The sequence below is a fragment of the Prunus dulcis genome, chromosome 2, assembly GCF_902201215.1.
Source record: "Prunus dulcis chromosome 2, ALMONDv2, whole genome shotgun sequence".
NCBI classification, from domain to species: domain Eukaryota; kingdom Viridiplantae; phylum Streptophyta; class Magnoliopsida; order Rosales; family Rosaceae; genus Prunus; species Prunus dulcis.
In genome coordinates this window covers 21,218,899-21,238,396 of record NC_047651.1, presented here as the reverse complement: position 1 = coordinate 21,238,396, position 19,498 = coordinate 21,218,899, and the positions used below count along the sequence as shown (strand labels likewise).

Here is a 19,498-nt window from a genome sequence, read left to right as displayed (position 1 = left end):
TGGAAAATGATTCGGGCATGAGCGGAGCCAGGGTACAATCATCGCAAGCTATTGCTTCTCGGTTCAAAATTATTGCGGTCACTTTGTATTGTAATTTCAGTTACTACTAGTATGCTATAGTATACATGTTAGCGCATGTCATTATTTATTTTATATATATAGAATATGTGAATTAGACTAGTTGACCGGATCAATATACATCAAATTCCTTTAGAATTTTTAGACACTTTTGTACCGAAAAAGGAAGATTAGTGAATCAAATGATTGCATCGGAGTACGAGATACAAACTTCTTCGTTTTTAACGGAAGAAGCAAAAATGAAGAAAGTGATTTATTCAACAGCAAAAGATACATGAGTCTCAAAAACATCTTGGAGCCGCACAACTTGCAATGTCAACTGCATTGGATTCCAATGATGCCTTCGGCAATTTCAGACCCTAAGAACTAATGAAAAGAAAATGATCATTTTGAATAACAACCCCACCTCCAACCAAAACAAAAAGGAAAAGAACTATGGCAAAAGTAGAGCCTACAGAATAATGCATGATGGTTATCGTCTGTCGATCGAGTGTGTAGAGTAGAAATCGAAACAATTACATTAATCTATCACATGCTCCCCAATTTGAATCAATTAAGAGAAGAAATTGAAAATTCACATGCTCCCCCAATAATGCACGATCTGGTAGACATAGGCTTCACTTCCAAATTGTCCATTATCATGTATGTAACAACATCTTTCACATCCCCTCCTTCACCACCACACTAGACGATCCTTCGGCGGTAGCCTGTGCCGCGACATAAGGCACCTCTGTGGAGAGAGTATAGTTGCACTCGGAGCAAACGGCTCTAGGGTCGTCTCGGCCACATACCGGGGGTAGCTCCGACACATGTAGACCTTTTTAGCCAATGATTCATCATTGTTCAACAGATGATCAGGAACAATAGCGCACCACCAATTGGTCTCTTGGGTTTTTGAAAGAGTTACAAGGAAGGAAGTGCAACTTTAGGTGCAGAGTAGGGTGTTTTGGAGTGGAGAAGATGAAAATATGTGATGGGTAAGTGGGTGCTCTGTTTTTATTAACTTCCATTAGAAAAGCAATATTCATGGATTCATCCCATCATTTACTAATAAATGTTGCAGAATATCATTTCTCGAAGCTTGGGGTATAGGCGTGCATGCGCTAGCAAATTAATTAAAATTCAAGCAAACAGTTTCTTAATTGAAACAGACAGAAGAAAACATAGATCATTTTTTAAAAAACAAACAAACCGACATTAGAAAAACTTATTATTACACATCCTTAAATCCCGAATAACGTAAGCTCCAAAATGACATCATAAAGAAGTAGGAAACTGATGAGTTCATAATGCAGAAACGTTTTATGCCTTCTTATTACCCAGGAACACTTTTGTAAGAACTGTACTGGTCTCCAACGATGCCTTCAGCAGCTTCAAACCCTAACAACAGAAAAATATGTATATAAAACATACAATGTCAAATAACAAGCTTCAAAATTAAAAAATCTACTATAACTTAAAAATGGGGATGCAACTTGCAAGTTGGCCTAAAATTAAAAAGTCAAAAGCATGTAGAAATATGGGAAATAAGTTAGGAATAATCAAAACCTCTTCCATGCCAAGATTAACCACTTTCTCTTCAAGAGCACCAACCTCCTTCACATTGAACTTGTTCAGCATAGCTATGCTTGAAATGGTGGACATTGGCTTCACCTCCAAGTCATCCATGACCATGTATGTCACTACTCCCTTGACATACCCTCCCTCGCTGGGTCTTGCCACAGTAGGTGCTGGAGAAACATAAGTCACCTCATTGGACATGTGACCATGATTGCAATCTGGGCAAGGGGTTCCATGCACATTGGAAATACTGCGGTTACTGCAATATGAACACATGTAGAATTTTTTAGCATTCGAGTCAACGTCGTTGGTCAGCAAAGGAAGGATATTGGCACCAGCAACTGTTGCCTTTGGTTCCAGCAACATGTTCTTGTTGAGATTTGGTTGCAAGTATGTGTCATCGAGATTTTCAACACTCTCATAAAGCTTTCCCAAGCTACCAACCATGCCGTCTTTGGAGAGGAGCCTAATCACTGTCCCTACAGGAAGAGACAGGAGAGTGAAGAGAAAATCAACGACATCCTTGCTCGCTTCTGCAAACAAAACTTTGCCACGAGTTGAGTCCACCAGTAGCTTCATGCTCACACTTGTGGTGTTGGAGTTGGAGGAGTTGGAGTCGGAGTCGGCGGTTGCCATTTATGGAAAATATTGAGGGTTTTAGGTTGTTACCTATCAATTTACAAATGTCAGGGAAGCACAAGCTCTCAAATTATACCTCTCCCCTAACCTGGTAGTCCACATTTTCATAAAGACAAATTGAGACAAAACCAATTTAACATAAGACACCTATGTCCCTCAAATTTGTCCTCCACCGAGAAAGAAGAACCTTTCCTTTTTATTGGCAAAAAAGGAAGAAAAAACCTTTCTTTTTTCTCTTTCCTCTCCTTTTCTTTATTACTTTATAATAGTTTTCAGAAGAAAGAAACACTAGTACTACATAGACATATACATTTCGGTCCTCTCAAACATGATAAAATTTCCTTAGTTGCTAAGAATCCATTGGTTTATAAAATTTCTTAGTTGCGAAGGATCCAAGAGTGTAGTGGTTTGGAGTCAAGTTTCTTCATAAATGGTTTTGAATTCAAGTCCTAATATGTGTGCGTGAGCTTAGGTGAATATCATCCATTTCAATAGGAGAGGCCCAACAGAAAACGTTTGCTCAATTAAAAACTACTCTTAAATTGAGGCAACCCAATATGATACTCTTCTTCTCACTCCTTAGTGAATGACAAAAAGAAAAGAAAAAAGAATAATCTTTCTTTTTTTTTTCCTTTTTATACAAGCGATAATTTACTTTAAACTAATATAAATCACAAAAATGGAAATTCGAACTCGGATGCATAGTAGAACCTTTTCTTTTTATTGGCAAAAAAAAGGACCTTTCTTTTTGCTCTTTCCTCCTTTTCTTTATTATTTTATATATGTAAATTGTAATCATGTAGGAATCTTGCTTTTCCATTTTGTCACTTTGTAATAGTTCTCAAACTTGGTTTTTTTTTCCTTGAAATTTTTTTAGTTTTTTTAAACATGAAAGTATATTATCATAAACATAAAACCCATGGCAAATCAATCGGAATTGTCAATGGGAGTTTATCACATTGGTGTGGTCCTCCCCTTCCTCCGACCAGAAAAACTACTTGTAACAGGATATCATTATTTTGCGATCCTCGTTACATGAAAGTCTCTCTCATGAAACGCATGGATTCGAACTGCACTGTTAACACCTTGTGAAAACCACCCAAATATTATCCTCCTCCCCCTCCTTAGTGATTAACCCAAAAAAAAAAAAAAAAAAATTTCGGAAATTGAATCCAGACAATACATGAATATCAGACCCTATCCCCTCTTCTTGGATGTGTTTCCGATATTACCCTAAAAAAAGGATTGACTTACCTTAATTTTAGGCTTTACCGAAACTATTCATTGGCCCAACTTCAGGCCAACTTGAAGAAATTGAAAGGAAAAGATGAGAATGGTGGCATTAGCGCTGGTGGCAATAGCCCGTAGGTTGGCAAAAAGTAATGGTTGAAGGTAATAGCGCCTTGACCCCAAAAAAGGTAATAGCGCTTATTGGAGAAGTTACTATCATTGTGTTCGAGTGCCTTGCTTTTTGAGATGGTTTGGCCTACGCTATTCATAAAGATTGGCGAATAGGAATGATTAAAGGTCATTCTAAGCGTATAATGCTGTGTAGACTAGGCTGCTTATTCAGGATATTAGACCATCTTCAACTATTAGGTGGAAATCGAAAATTTCGGTTTTGAATCCAAAATTCTTCTCCAACCGCTGTATTTTGGGGATGAAATTTGGGACGGAATTCCAGTCTAAGTTTTGCAGCCCATGTGAAGAGGAAAAAGAGCTGGGTCCCGCATAACAACAAAGTTGTCTGGACAGCAGCTTTTTTGTGCGACAGCTAGTAGTTTCAGTGAAGAGAGTTGTTGGAATCCAAAGGCTAAATTTCAAAAGCTGGGTTTTTATTTTATTTTATGCAAATGCTATATCCAAATTAACGATCAATATTAATTTTAGGCAATTTGAAAGGTAAAATTTCACATTGAAAGGTCAAAATAATATTTATAATTAATCTAAATCAGATCTAACCCCAAAATTTATTCCAAACTCTATAAATAGCCATTCATTTGGTAAATAATCCACCAAAAATCATTTTTTCCCTTTATCCCTTTTATATTTTTTCATTTTACTTTCATTCTTGTTGAGAATGGCCCCAAAACCACAAAGAGGTGTGAATTGGAAACCACAAGAAGATGAGGCATTGTGCAAAGGGTGTGTTTCTATTTCTGAAGATGGGGCTATTGACACCAATCAATCAAATGACTCATTTTGGTTGCGTGTGTACCAAAAGTTTTTGGAAAATGATCCGAGCATGAGCAGAGCCACGGTACAATCATCGCAAGCTATTGCTTCTCGGTTCAAAATCATCAACCAACAATGTTCTCTATGGAAGACATGTATGACAAAGGCCAATGCAAGACATGTGAGTGGCTCCAATCTTGAAGATGTGGTGAGTACCCATTTTATTCAATGCATAAATTTATAATTCTAATTCTTTTCAATTATTAAGTTGATTTTTATTTTATTTAGTGGGTAGGATATGAATGCAAAAGCACTTTTCTTGAATGATAATAAACCTTCGAATAGGCCTTTCAAGTTGTATCATGCTTGACAAATCTTAAAAGATTGCCCAAAATGGAACGACCTATGTGAATCTTCCACACAAACATTCAAAGATTCTTCTCATAGTGGCAATATACTCAATTTGGAGGAAGATGAGGATGATGTGGTCATGCCCACTCCAATGCCGTTGGGAAGAGATAAACAGAAGGATGAAAAAAAAGAAAAAAGGGAAATGTGTTGAAGGTTATCTCAACCAAAGTGGAAAGTTCTTGTCTAAATTGGTTTAACAAGGAAATGATGCAAAGGAGGATATAGGAGGCGAAAGTTAGAGCTCCTATAAGAACAACATGCCTATCAAATCCAACAAGATAAGGAGGCAAATGAACAGAGGATAATGTCCATGGACATATCCAAATTTACTCTAAGAAAGAAGAAATACTGGGGGAATAAGCAAAACAAAATTATTGAGTCCCAGATGAATACAATTTCCCCCTACAATCCAGAAGACAACTCTGGAGCAGCTCCAGGGACTATAGATTGGGATGACGTAGATGCTGTGATCGCATTGCAAGTTACCAAATAAGTCACGTGGTTCCATTGTTTTTAATATAAATCGTGTGCTACTTGTTTTTACTTTCAAAGTTCATGAAATAAAATGTTGTTGTACTTGTTTTTATTTTAAAGTGAAATTCTATTATGTTTTGGAATTTTTAATTTTTCTGAGGTTAAAATGTTAAAAAAATGGAATCACGAATGTTGAAACAAAAATAGTGTCAAGAAAAATTAACGAGAAATTTTTTTTTTTTTTTTGGGGTTAATCATTCTTGAACAATTTAATAAAGTTGCGAACTCAAATTATGAGTCAGCAAGGTTGGAGGAAAAAAAAATTTTGAGTCATGAAAATACATGAGTAGTTTTATTTTGGAGGGTGGAAATTTGAGTTTAGCCCCAACATGGTTGGAGATGGCCTTATCTTGTTGTGTTCCATTTGTGAGAAAATGGCTTGCTAGCATGTGTTTAGGGAGGCTAATTTTACGATTAATGCTCTTGCTAACTTGGGGCACGAGCTTACTCTGTTTAAGTTGTGGGAGAATGGAACGTCTTTGAAATGTCCCCTTTCGTTTTATTTTGATTCTTTTGGCCACGTAGGGCCTATCAAAGTGAAGGACTTTTTTTTTTGTTTTTTGACTGGGTCATGGGAGAGGGGAAGGAACTCAACCACTGAGGTAAACCCAAGCAAGGACACACGCCATTATTGCTCTTAAGAATAATAAAGCAATGAATCGGTGAAGTGTTCTTGTACTTATATCAGTGTTTTAAATTTAATACAAAGATAACGTGACCCAAACTGTAATTTAGTCAAATAACTCTAACTTTAGTCTTAGACCAGTAGTTTGAAGTTTCAAACCTTAGACACTTACAAAAGGTGCAATGCAACCGCATATATACAGAGAGATTTTTGTAGTTGGAAACTAAGTAAAGAATTATAAATGTAGAACTGTTTGGCATTGGAGTTATTATTGGTCAGCAAATGATGACTTGGGTTTGAGCAATGTGTCCTTGCCAAGATTGGGCTGCAAATCTTATAAAGTTGGCCTAAGCAGCCAACCATGCCGTTCTTGGAGAGGAGCCTAATGATGGTGCCAATATGCCAAGACAGAATATAGTTAAGAAAAAATCAACAATTTCTTTGCTCACTTCAGCAAACAAAACTTTGTGGCTTTCTGTGTCTATTAGAAGCTTCAAGCTCACACTAGGGTTGGAGGTTGCTGCCATATTGAACTAGTGATGAAGAAGACATAGCTTATTGTCTACCAGAATATGCCAATATTTGTTTCGTATTGCCTAATTATAGATTGATAATTGAAGCACTCAAACGTTGCCTTTATTGCAGTGAACCTCAACATTGTGTACAGGGCATTGTGCCAATGAAACTCAACATTGGAACTTGGTCTTGATCAACATGCATCTAGAGCTTGATCTCTATTTATCTCACCCTTTCAGGACTTTAGGGAGCCACTTAGCAGACTCTTTGGGAATGCGCTTGAGATTGTTTTTGTAATCGATGTAGTAAAGCCTGAATCGTAAGGTATAGACATATCTTGAGGCTTCTTTGGAGCTAAGGGATTGTTGCGGTAGCAGATTGGCTTCATTAGACTTGCAAGGTCGTTTTTACCATATCTTGAGGTGTAATAGTTGATGCCGACAAAATCAAAGGAATACTTCAACAATCTCCTCTCTTCCTTGGTGAAAATGGGCAGCCTTTCCTTGACCAAATGTCTCATGCTCTTTGGATAATCTCCATATACCAATGGCTCCGTATACCATCAATGTTCTCTTTACTGTAGCTCTGTCTTTCTGTTGATTCTGAGTAAGGCTCCACATATCTCCTATAAGACTAATTCCAATTTGTCCACCTTGTTTCTCTGTAAAGCTCAATAACAGTGGAGTGGGCTAGGACTCCTAGGAGAAGGCTATGGCTCACAATGTAAGGTTCAGTGACTGAATTTTCTTCCCTGCACGGAATAGAAAGCCTTCCCGGTGCATATATTCCGAGCGGCTATACCATTAATTTAGGAAAAATTAAAAAACAGAGTATAGCCGGGCAGATATACTATTTATTTTTAAAAATTTTAAAAAACTCAGCGCTCTTTTAATATAGCCATGCGGCTGTACTATAATTGAAATAAAAATTTAAAAAAATGGAGTATAGCCGGGCGGCGAAACTAAATTTCAGGAAAAAATAAAATAAAAAATGGAGTCTAGCGGCTATACTATTAATTGGAATTTAAAAAAAAAATCGAGTATAGCCGCCCAGCTATACTATTTATTTAAAAAAATAGAAAAAAGGACCCAAAGTAGAGCCGACCAACTGTACTGTTTGAATATAATATATTTAAAACGTATGGCCGCGTGGCTATAGCTCATAAATATAAATATAATATTTAAATAGTATAGCCGGTCGGCTTACTATTTTTTAAAAAAGGAAAATGGAAAAAAAAGCCAAAAAAAAGCTATACAGGCTTTACATTCCCTGGCTCGCTTCACTGAATCACACTTCCCATCAAAGTCTTCAAGTTCAAGGCCCAAAAAGAGGTGGGCAATTCCTCATTTGAGCTTTCATGGAGCCTCCCAAGAAATCAAAGAAAAGCAAGAAAGATAGGAAATTGAAGAAAAACTTAAGTTTGGTTCTAGTCGAGCCTAAAGCCGCAGACTCTGACTGGTGGGATAGTTTCTTCAACCCAAGGTTTATCTTTTCACTAAGCTCAGTCTCCAATTACTTTGCTTCCTGCTTTTTAGTGGAATGCATTCAGATTACTTGTAGTTTTAACTAAATTATCTTTATATTTTGTTTATTTTGGAAAATCTATGATGCACAGACATCTAGAACAGGTGGTGGATTTTGTTATGTAATGTTAAATTCGCTAATGATGTTCATAATTAGAGCTCAAAACCTATAAACTATGCTTTTGTTTAGTTAGGCTGTTGGAAAAATCGGCCTACGCGCTAGGCGGCAGCCTAGGCGGGTCTAGGCGGGTCCATTTTTTTTTTTCTTGACTTTAGCTAAATTATGAACTCGCTTCAATTTCTGATGGCCGCTATAAGAAAACTGGCTTTTGATTATGTGTTTTGCATCCTGAAAACAGAAAGATGTGGTCGAAAAGTTATTGCTAGAGGGAGCAATAGAGATTTTAGCATGTAAAAGTAGTATGTAATTTATAATGACAATTTTTTTAAATTAATGCCTGAATTTTCTGGTGGATATATATTTTCAGATAGGTAAGCTGAAGAAGGGGTTTAATGCAATGTCCTTTGGAGACCTTGTGTTTGTGTCTCCTTATCTGTGACAACAGCTTTCAAAAATGGAGTCATAGTTCTCGCCGTAAGTAATTAACATAATTCTTTAGTTACTGATGTTGTTTAGGCCAGTTGATCACGAGAAAGACCATGTTGTATTGCAAACTGTTCTTAATTATAACAATTAATGGATTGTGGGTTTTCCTAATTGCTATGTGCAGGAAGGAATAGCAGTAGGGAGAAGCTTTTCCATATTCAAGAATTACCACATTGATGGGAACAAAGAAATGATTGCCATTGAGATGATGAACATTGCTGGTTCTTGCACATCTTGCTACCTCACCACAGGTTAATCACTTATCGTACACATTTAATACTAATTAAATTAAGGGGTTTAATCTTAATTAGATTCATTTCATGTTGCTAATTAAGCGAAATTTTTTCATCAATTTTCAGGGCCGTTTTCCAGATCAGCAGTTAACTACAATGCAAGATGCAAGACGGCAATGTCAAACGTTGTCATGGCAATTGCGGTTATGTTCACATTGTTGTTCCTCACTTCTCTATTCCATTACACTCCCTTGGTTGTGCTGTCTGCTATTATAATAGCCGCCATGCTCGGCCTCATAGACTATGAAGCCGCAATTCACCTCTGGAAGGTTGACACGTTTGACTTTGTTGTCTGCATGAGTGCCTGTATCGGCGTCATTTTTGGCAGCATTGAAATCCACCTAGTGTTAGTGGTACGTACGATTATATGTTACACCAGTAAAAAATTATTGTGTGTGACAATAACACCATATCAACAATCTAACATCACTTCTTAGAACTAATATTTCTTTTTTCTTGTGTGTAGGTTGCAATATCTGTTATCAGGTACTTTTGTTTGTGGCAAGGCCAAGGACTTTTGTTCAAGGAAACCTTCCGAATGCCATATATGGTTTACAGAAATGTTGAGCAGTATCCCAATGCAAGCAATGTTCCTGGAATTCTCATACTTGAGATTGATGCTCCCATTTACTTTGCAAATACCAACTACTTAAGAGAAAGGTACTAATACTCTTGCATGTTGTCATCAAAATTAAAAATAATAATTTGAAAGTTGACCCAAAGTCCTACTTGTTTTCAGGATTACAAGGTGGATAAATGATGAGGAAGATAGGATCAAATCTGCAGGGGAAAGTAGCTTACAATATGTGATATTGGATATGACTGGTAATTAAGGGAAACAAATAGTGCATATATATATATATATATATATATATATATAAAGAAAATTAATGTGACATTTTTTACCCTGAAATTAATTTGTTTTCTGGTTTAATTTGCAGCTGTTGGTAACATAGACACAAGTGGGATAAGCACGTTTGAAGAGGTCAAAAAGCTTGTTGACAGAAGGGGGCTCCAGGTTCAAAATCTGCAACAGTCTCTTTCAATTTGTCAAATATTTCCTTCCAAATTTTCATTTCATCTGTTTATATAACTCTGTAATTTTGTTCCCATCTGTGTTTAGCTTATACTGACGAAGCCGGGAAGCGAGGTGATGAAGAAGATGAACAAGTCAGAGTTGATTGAGAATACATGTCAAGAATGGATTTATCTCACAGTTGCAGAGGCTGTTGCAGCATGCAACCTCATGCTTCACTCCACCAAGCCCAACCCCGGCAAAGATCAAGAACCAGCTGCATGGCTTTGGGTGTCTACGACGTGAATTTATGTATCAGAAAGCAATATCCACATAAATATGAAGACTCATTTGAATTAAGGAGAAATGAATTTCAAGAAACGACGTTTGATGGCTTTGGCGGCTATACTATTAATTTCAGGAAAAAAAATTTAAAAAAAAAGGAGTCTAGCCGTTCAGCTATACCCTTTTAATATATTATATTTAAACAGTATAGCCGTTCGGCTATACTATTAATTTCAAAAACTATTTAAAAACACCGAGTATAGCCGGTTGGTCGTACTCTTTTAATATATTATATTTAAACAGTATAGCCGCTCGACTATACGATTTATTTATAAAAAAGGTAAAAATAGTACAGCCGCTTGGCGATACTATTAATTTTAAAAAAAAAATAAAGACAAACGGAGTAGAGCGGCGCGGCTATACTATTAATTAAAAAAACGGAGTATAGCCATGCGGCTATACTATTATGGCGATACTATTATACATTTTAATATATTTTATTTAAAGAGTACAGCCGCCCGGCTATACGCTGGGTCTTTTTTAAAATTTTAAGACGAGTTAATGGTATAGCAAAAATGAAGAAAACGATTCATTCAACAGCAAAAGAGTAATACATGAGTCTCAAAAACATCTTGGAGTCACACAAGCTCAAAAGTTCTAGCAAAAGTCGGTTCAGCTACCTTAACAGAAGAAACTATCCTCTGAAAAGGAGCATGGTGACGTCGATTTCATCAATTTACAACTGACTGATTACCACAAAAAACCTCCAAAATAATAGTGTCAGACACTCTTTATGAATCCCTAGTCCGAACTCAGACGCACAACAGTCAAACAACCTCCAAAATTCCATTTCCAGAATTGATCAGGCTTAAAGTTGACATGTTTACTCCTCTTTCTTCCCAAGGAAGACATTGGTGAGAACTGCGTTAGACTCCAATGATGCCTTGAGCAATTTCAGACCCTAAAAAATTAACGAAAAGAAAATGATCATTTTAAACAAAATAACAATTCCTCCAACCAAAACAAAAAAACAAAAGAATATAATAGCAGATGAACTGTGGCAAATTGGCTTTGATTAAAAGCCTACATGATAATGTATGATGGTTGTATCGTCTATTGATCGAGTGTGTAGAGTAGAAATCAAAGCATAAAAAGTGTATCTATCCTATCCTTCCCAACTTGGGGTTTGTAATTGATGTGCATATATATTTTGCATATTCAAGATGCACATATATTCACAGTTCAAAATTTTGAGAGAAGTTTAGGAATGCACACCTCATCCATGCCTAGAAGAACCATCCTCTCTTCAAGGGTACCAACCTCCTTAACATTGAACCTGTTCAACATAGCTATACACGATATGGTAGACATAGGCTTCACTTCGAAATTATCCATTATCATGTATGTAACAACATCTTTCACATACCCTCCACCACCACCACCACCAGACGATCCTTCCGCAATAGCCGGTGCTGCAACATAAGGCACCTCGGTAGAGAGTATATATTTGCACGCTGGGCAAATGGCTCTAGGATCGTCAGCTATAAAGAGGTGGTAGGTCCTACACATGTACACCTTTTTATCCAATGATTCATCATTGGTCAACAGATGAGGAACATTAGCACCACCAATGGGTACCTTGGGTTTCAGCAATGTGTCCTTGTTGAGATTAGGTAACATATATGTGTCATTAAGAAGTTCAAGACTATCATAAAGCTTGCCTAAGCTGCCCACCATGTTATCCTTAGAGAGGAGCCTAATCACAGTTCCAACAGGCAGAGCCAGAGGCGTGAAAAGGAAATCCACAAAGTCCTTGCTTGCTTCAGCAAACAGAACCTTGTGGCCCTTTGTGTCAATCAAGAGCTTCAAGCTTACAGTGTTGGTTGCCATTGATGCAGTTACAAGGGGAATTGGGACCAACAGGCCTTATAGAGAAATTAGGGAACTGTAATAAAATGAGTAAATAAGCAGAGCCATTGCTACAACCCAACCCAGAACGCACACGCCTAAACAAGTAGGTTAAAGGAGGCACCTTTAGGCTTTAGCAGGAAAAACAGCAATTATATTATATTTATATATAATAAAACTAAAGAAAAAAGTATAAAAAAACTAATAATCATAAATATATATTCCCCCTTTTTCTATTTAGAAACTGGAAAATTTAACTCAAAATACAATCTTCTAAATACTTTGCATGGACCTTCAACACAAAAATAAATAAAAAATAATAAGAAAAAAAAACCTCATTTCAGAGCTTGCCCACATATACAAATTCATTTGAAGAAATCAGTGTAATATATTTTTTTTCACTACAGAGCCTAATTTCAAAAAAATAGTTTGGTCCATATATATTACATATTTTTCCCAAACAAACAAAAACATGAGAAAATTCAGAGATGGAGAGGGAATTTTGTAAGAGTTACCAAGAGGAGACCCAAGTGCAGCTTTTTAGGCGTAGACGGTAGACGTAGAGTAGGGCTCTCTGGAGTGGAGAAGATGAAAATATGTGCTCTGTTTTTATTAACTGCCTTGCGTCCTTTTCTGGACCTTAATTTTGGGCTTGACTGTGTTTTTATTAACTCCACCTCACACAAATGTAGAACAATTTAGAAAGATTCTAGTCATTGTTGGTCGGCAATGGCAATTGAAGGATATTGGCCGCAGATTGAGTGGCAAGTATGAGCTGACACTAAGGCTTTCGGCACTCTGGTAAAGGTTGCCTAAGTAACCAACAATACCATCAGTTGAGAGGAGCCTAGTAACAGTTGCAACATGCAAAGACAGAAAACTGAAAAGGAAATCAACAACTTCCTTGCTTGCTTCAGCAAACAGAACTTTGTGGCTTTTTGTGTCAATCAGAAGCTTCAAACCCACGCTAGCGCTGCTGGTGGTAGCCATTGAGGGGATATTAAGGATAGACCTTCACAAAAAAAGTATCCTAAATTCAAAATTATTCAAAAATGGCAATGGTGAATGGATCAAGAAGGTGGAGGGTCACCTTGGAGACTCTGCATCATCAGTCGACCACGAAGCAACTCTACATATACAAATCTGACAGAAGGGTGAAGAGAAAGTCAACAAAATCCTTGCCAGCTTCGGCGAAGGGAACTTTTTTATGCTTTTTGTCGATGAGGAGCTTCAAACTAACTGGAGAAGTAGAGATTGATTTGGTTTTGGGTTTGGATTTGGAGGGAGCCATTGAGGAAGAGTGAGTAAGATGGAGGACATGCGCGGCGCAACTCTATATATATATGGAGAAGTAAATAAGATTATTAAGGACCAATTTATTTGTAAACCCACTACTTTGAGAAACTGAAACGTTTTTTAAAAGTCACTTGGATGGACCTTATCTAAATTATACGTTTTTTAATTGTCATTTTGGGGGAAATCTTATTTTTTGTGATAAATTATTCAATTATCTTTATAAGATAACCTAGCATGACATTTCATATTTTTATTCATGGGTTCACAAGATGTTGCAGGATATTCATTCTCAAACCTTTGGGGTGAAGGCTAACCAATCAAATTAAGCAAACAATTTCTTCATTCAAAGGGAAATGAGAAAATATTGAAATCCGAAATAGTCATTACTTAAATCCAAAATAAGGAAACCTCCAAATTGACGTCATAAAATACGAATCTAATTTCACGAAGCACAAATGTTTAGGCCATCTTATTACCCAGGAACACATTAGTAAGGACTGTACTAGTCTCCAACGATGCCTTCAGCAGCTTCAAACCCTGCCAAGAGCAAAAACAGAACATACAATATATGTCAAATTATAAGCTTTATGTTAGGCAGTCCATGTTGTGTTCAGGTAGGCAAAGTACTAAAAACTTTATATTAATATTAATCGAACATATAAATTAGAGATTAAATCTAAACAGGAAATGATTTATGCAGATAGAAGTGAAGAAAAAAACATTATGACATGCAAGAAGCAAAATGACTAAAAAATTATATATTATAAAAGGGAACACATCTAGGAAGAAAAGGCCACATGCAAACAAAATTGATGATGTTAGTGAACCAAAGTTGCCCGACAGTATGGTAAAGTAAGATTGACAACCAAAAATGTATATAGAAACATGGGAAATGTGGGAGGAATAATTCAGACCTCATCCATGCCAAGATAAACCACCTTCTCCTCAAGAGCACCAACCTCCTTCACATTGAACTGGTTCAGCATGGCAATACTTGAAATGGTGGACATTGGCTTCACCTCCAAGTTATCCATGATCATGTATGTCACTACGCCCTTTACATACCCTCCCTCGCCGGATGTTGCAGCCACAGTAGAAGAAGCTTGTGGGCAAACATAAGTCACCTGAGTGGACATGGGATACCTGCAACTTGGGCAAACGGTTCCAGACACATCGGAAATATGGCGATTGCATTTTGCACAAATGTAGAACTGTTTTGCATTCGAGTCAACGTCGTTGGTCAGCAAAAGAAGGATATTGGAACCAGCAACTGCAACTGCTGCCTTTGGTTTCAGCAATGTGTCCTTTTTGAGATTGGGTTGCAAGTATGTGTAGCTAATATTTTCAACACTCTCATAAAGTTTGCCCAAGGTACCAACCATGGCGTCCTTAGAGAGGAGCCTGATCACAGTCCCAACAGGCAGAGACAGGAGAGTGAAGAGAAAATCAACAACATCCTTGCTTGCTTCGGCAAACAAAACTTTGCCACCCTTTGTGTCGATCAGGAGCTTCAAGCTCACGCTTGTGGTGTTGGAGGTTGCCATATTGATACAATGTTTGAGGCTTAGGAGGAAGACCTGTAATTTATAGGCGTACAGAATTTAATCATAAAAATATGCAACAAATCTGCTCAAAATTAAAAAAATGGGAATGCGTGCATGGCATTTTCCAAATTCTACGGTGAAGGGATGAAGGTGGAGGTTGGATGCTCAACAAATGGGGATTCAAGTTAATCCATATTAATTATAACTTGCCATTATCTATGCAAATGTTGACCTATCTTTTAGACGTTACAACTTTTCATTACGTACGTGACCTTCTATTCCATTTCCAAGGGATCAGGGACAGAGTAGAAACTGTTATGCCTTCCTTTTACGCAAGAACACATCAGTAAGAACGGTGTTGGACTCCAAGGATGCCTTCAGCGGCTTCAAACCCTAAGAAAACGAAAGGACTAAAAAATATACAAAATTAGTAATAACCTATAATGATCCGCTGTGGATTCTTACATCCACTATTTTTATATTATATAGGAATTAAAGTGCACTTGGCTTGACATCGTTTGTTCTTTTTTACTGAAACCCCCGTTTTTGGAATGTTGTGATGTAAGTAGTACACGATGGAGCTCGAGTAGAAAGTATTAATTTCTCAAGGGCAAGAATCTAAGGTTATACTTTAACAGAAGCATCAACAAAGCCTAATATTTCAAAACAGAGTCAACTAATCAATTAATTGATTTTTTTTTTCTTCTTGACAAAACGATATTCTAAACTATTCTAATGTATAGGATGATATCAAATTTGAGAAAGGGACGGAGACACTACATTGACTAACTGGCATTGGTTAATTGATTATTAATAAGAAATTTTTTGGTCCGAAATTATTAATAGAAAATTAGTAATTAAAGTAGGGAAGTAGATAGATGATATATATAAAGGAATTCAGACCTCCTACATGCCAAGATTAACCCCTTAAGCATAGTTATACCAGAAATGGTAGACATAAGCTTCACTTCCAAATTGTCCATGATCATATATGTAACGACACCCTTCACATACCCTCCCTGGCTGGACGTCGCCGTTTCGACAGTGCTACTAGGTGCTTGCGTCAGAGCAACATAATTTACTGGAGTGGAGATAGCATAATAACGTGTGCACAATTTATGGAAATTAAACACTAGGAATTTAAGAGACCAAAGTTCGAAGCTGAAGAATCACGTGATCAATGGAGATTGAACCCCTATTGATTGGAACTGATGGATGATCATGATTCACATGGACCAAGAAGGCGGAGGGTTAGCAAATTAAACTACTGGTATTTATTTTTTCGAATTCATGGTTGACGTTGATGATGAAAATCACGGGAAAACAATTATTATTTGTCATTCATTTCTTTGAAACTAGGTTTAATTAAGATTTTATCTGCATTTTTTTTTAGCTTCCATTTTGGGATTCTTCCATAGTTTATTTTGACCATCAAACAAAAAACCATCGAGCTTCACTGGATTTCTTTTTGAGATTTGGTTGCAAGTATGTGTAGCTAAGATTTTCAAGGCTCTCGTAGAGCTTGCCTAAGCAACCAACCATGCCATCCTCAGGGAGTAGCCTGCCAACGTGCAAAGACAGCAAAGAGAAGAAAAAATCAACAACTTCTTCGCTCACTTCAGCAATCAAAATTTTGTGGCTCTTAGTGTCTATTAGGAGCTTCAAGCTCACACAAACGTTGGAGGTTGCTGCCATATTGAACTAGTGATGAGGAAGACAGGGGAACTATACGGCTATATATTCCTTATATAATAATTGTATGCCAATGTTATTTTTGTATTGCCTAATTATAGATGTTAATTGAAGCACTCAAACGTACGTGGCCCTTATTGCAGTGAAACTCAACATTGTGTAGGGCATTGTGCCAATGAAACTCAACATTGGAACTTGGTCTTCACCTACATGCATCTAGAGCTTGATCTCTACTCTCTTCTCTCACCATACATGCATCTAGAGCTTGCATCTAAGGCTCAACATACTGTCCTACAAGACTAATTCCAATTTGTCCACCTTGTTTCTCTTGAAACTTCTCTCTGTAAAGCTCAACAACAGTGGCATGGGCTAGGAGAAGGTTATGGCTCACAATGTAAGGTTCAGTGGATGAATTGCCGGCGCTATGCATGGAAACCCTGCTGAAATAGAACACCTTCCCGGCGCAGCAATTCCAAAGTCATATCCAAATTTGGCTGTAATATTAATTTCAGAAAAAATTTAAAAAAGGAAACTCGGAGTATATGCTTTTAATATATTATATTTAAAATGTACAGCCGCCCGGCTATACTATTAATTGGAATTAAAATAAAACACGGCGTATAGCCGCAAAGCTTTACTATTAATTTAGCCGGCCGGCTATACCCATTTAATATGAATTTACACAAACCAGGCCAAATTGTTCACTTCTAAATTATACGCAGTAGCTGCATTGATATGTTGTGATATTAAAGTGAAAAGGCAATCGTAGAGAAACGGCTGCACTCAAATGGCCCTTTGTGTCAATCAGGAGGATAGGCTTCGACAATTCATCAGTTTCTTCAGATGTTTTGAATCAGTATATATAGATGAGCTCGATTTCTTCAACCTCCCTCAGTACAAAATGGCCTCCTTATTTGTTCTGGATCAACGATAAATCTGAATGATTGTTGCGATGGCGGATGAGTTTTCTTGAGATATAATGAATGAAACCAAAAGAATCAATGGACCAAAGTTTACATGATCCAAAGTAATAGAATAGAAATCCCAATCTACAAACCAAAATGAAACCCCGAAAGCTCGATGTCTCTAGAGGACCAAAGTTGAAAAGTTTTTGCTGTTTCTTTCCAAGGAAGACATTGGTAAGAGCGGTATTTGATTCCAATGATGCCTTCACCAACTTCAAACCCTACAAGAGAGAGAAATATACAAGTAAGACATTTAGCTCTCTAAATAGATCAACAAGCCACTGATAAGAGTTAGAGAAATATATAGGACATGAAACCTCCTTAACTTGAAGTGCATCAATCCCCTTCACATTGAACTTTTGAAGTACTGCAACACTTGATTCGGTGGTCATTGGGTTCACTTCCAAATTATCCATTATCATGTAAATAACACCACCCTTGACATAGCCTGCCTTAATATTGCTGGAGGTTGCTCCAGTAGGAGCAGATGGAGAAACATAAACACGGGGGTGAAAATGTTACATGATCGATCTGCACGGTGGACAAGGGATTCCATAGCTCTCAGAAATGCGGTTATTGCACCTCACACAAATGTAAAACAATTTAGAAAGATTCTAGTCATTGTTGGCCGGCAATCGCAATTGAAGGATATTGGCAGCAGAAATTGTTGTTTTGGGTTTGAGCAGGGTGTCCTTAAGATTGAGTGGCAAGTATGAGTTGACACTAAGACTTTCGGCACTCTGCGTAAAGGTTGCCTAAGCAACCAACCATACCATCAGTTGAGAGGAGCCTAGTAACAGTTGCAACATGCAAAGACAGAAAACTGAAACGAAAATCAACAACTTCCTTGCTTGCTTCAGCAAACAGAACTTTGTGGCTGTTGGTGGTAGGCATTGAGGGGATATTAAGGACAGACCTTCACAAAAAAAAAAGTATCCTAAATTCAAAATTATTCAAAAATGGCAATGGTGAACGGATCAAGAAGGTGGAGGGTCACCTTGGACTCTGCATCATCAGTCGACCACAAAGCAACTCTACATATACAAATCTGTCATTACCTATACATAGGGAATATAATCTACAGATGAGTGAATAAATATGTATTTATTTCCACTAAAAAACTGTAATCTTAAACAGGTTCGAAAAATCGGCCTAGGCGGTGCCTAGGAGCTAGGCGGGAGGACAACGCCGCAATTTCACCCTAATCATTAGGGGTAGACGCCAGGGAGTTAGGCGGCTCTAGGCAGCTCTAAGCGGCCCTAGGCTGCTGTAGGCGGCCCTAGGAGGCCCTAGGCGGGTCTGGGCGGGTGTTTTGCTGTTGAGGCCTGGACGAAGGGCGGTTGAAGCGCCCAGGATCCGCTTCTTGTTAGGAACAAAGACGGAGAGAGAGAGATCGAGACAGAGAGGAAGGAGAAGGGGACGCTGGGAAGAAGAAGATATCTGACCTAACTTTTAATATAACTAACGGGTTGGGTTTTGTAAAATGGGCCTATTTTTTCTGTGTCAATCAGAAGCTTCAAAATTATTCAAAAATGGCAATGGTGAATGGATCAAGAAGGTGGAGGGTCACCTTGGAGACTCTGCATCATCAGTCGACCGCGAAGCAACTCTACATATACAAATCTGTCATTACCTATACATAGGTAATATAATCTACGGATGAGTGAATAAATAGGTAATATAATCTACAAATCTGTCATTACCTATACATAGGCATTCATTAACTAAACCAACAGCGATTCGTTTTGTTTTGTATTTGCTTTTTCATATTAGTTGTATTGTATCTTCTGACTTCACTAGTTCAGAGGCAAAAGACAGTGAAAAAGCCAACT

At 37.4% G+C, this 19,498-nt stretch overlaps 1 protein-coding gene, 2 long non-coding RNA genes and 1 pseudogene across 3 annotated transcripts; 1 reads left to right on the top strand and 3 right to left on the bottom strand.

Moving 5' to 3' along the window:
- Positions 1-1,167: 1,167 nt before the first annotated feature.
- LOC117619346 lies at positions 1,168-2,447 on the bottom strand. The gene is made up of 2 exons (XM_034349275.1): positions 1,627-2,447; positions 1,168-1,458 (listed from the first exon to the last, which is right to left on the bottom strand). The coding sequence occupies exons 1-2, from the start codon at positions 2,272-2,274 to the stop codon at positions 1,381-1,383; spliced, it is 726 nt and encodes a 241-aa protein (XP_034205166.1). The 5' UTR covers positions 2,275-2,447; the 3' UTR covers positions 1,168-1,380.
- Positions 2,448-8,365: 5,918 nt separating this feature from the next.
- LOC117618365 lies at positions 8,366-10,357 on the top strand (annotated as a pseudogene).
- A 476-nt stretch (positions 10,358-10,833) lies between these two features.
- LOC117620201 lies at positions 10,834-11,650 on the bottom strand. The gene is made up of 2 exons (XR_004584700.1): positions 11,537-11,650; positions 10,834-11,222 (listed from the first exon to the last, which is right to left on the bottom strand). It is a non-coding gene; the product is annotated as an uncharacterized LOC117620201 (long non-coding RNA).
- A 178-nt stretch (positions 11,651-11,828) lies between these two features.
- On the bottom strand, positions 11,829-18,760 carry LOC117619772. Its single transcript, XR_004584610.1, has 3 exons — positions 18,664-18,760; positions 12,685-13,181; positions 11,829-12,206 (listed from the first exon to the last, which is right to left on the bottom strand). It is a non-coding gene; the product is annotated as an uncharacterized LOC117619772 (long non-coding RNA).
- Between the last annotated feature and the right edge of the window lie 738 nt (positions 18,761-19,498).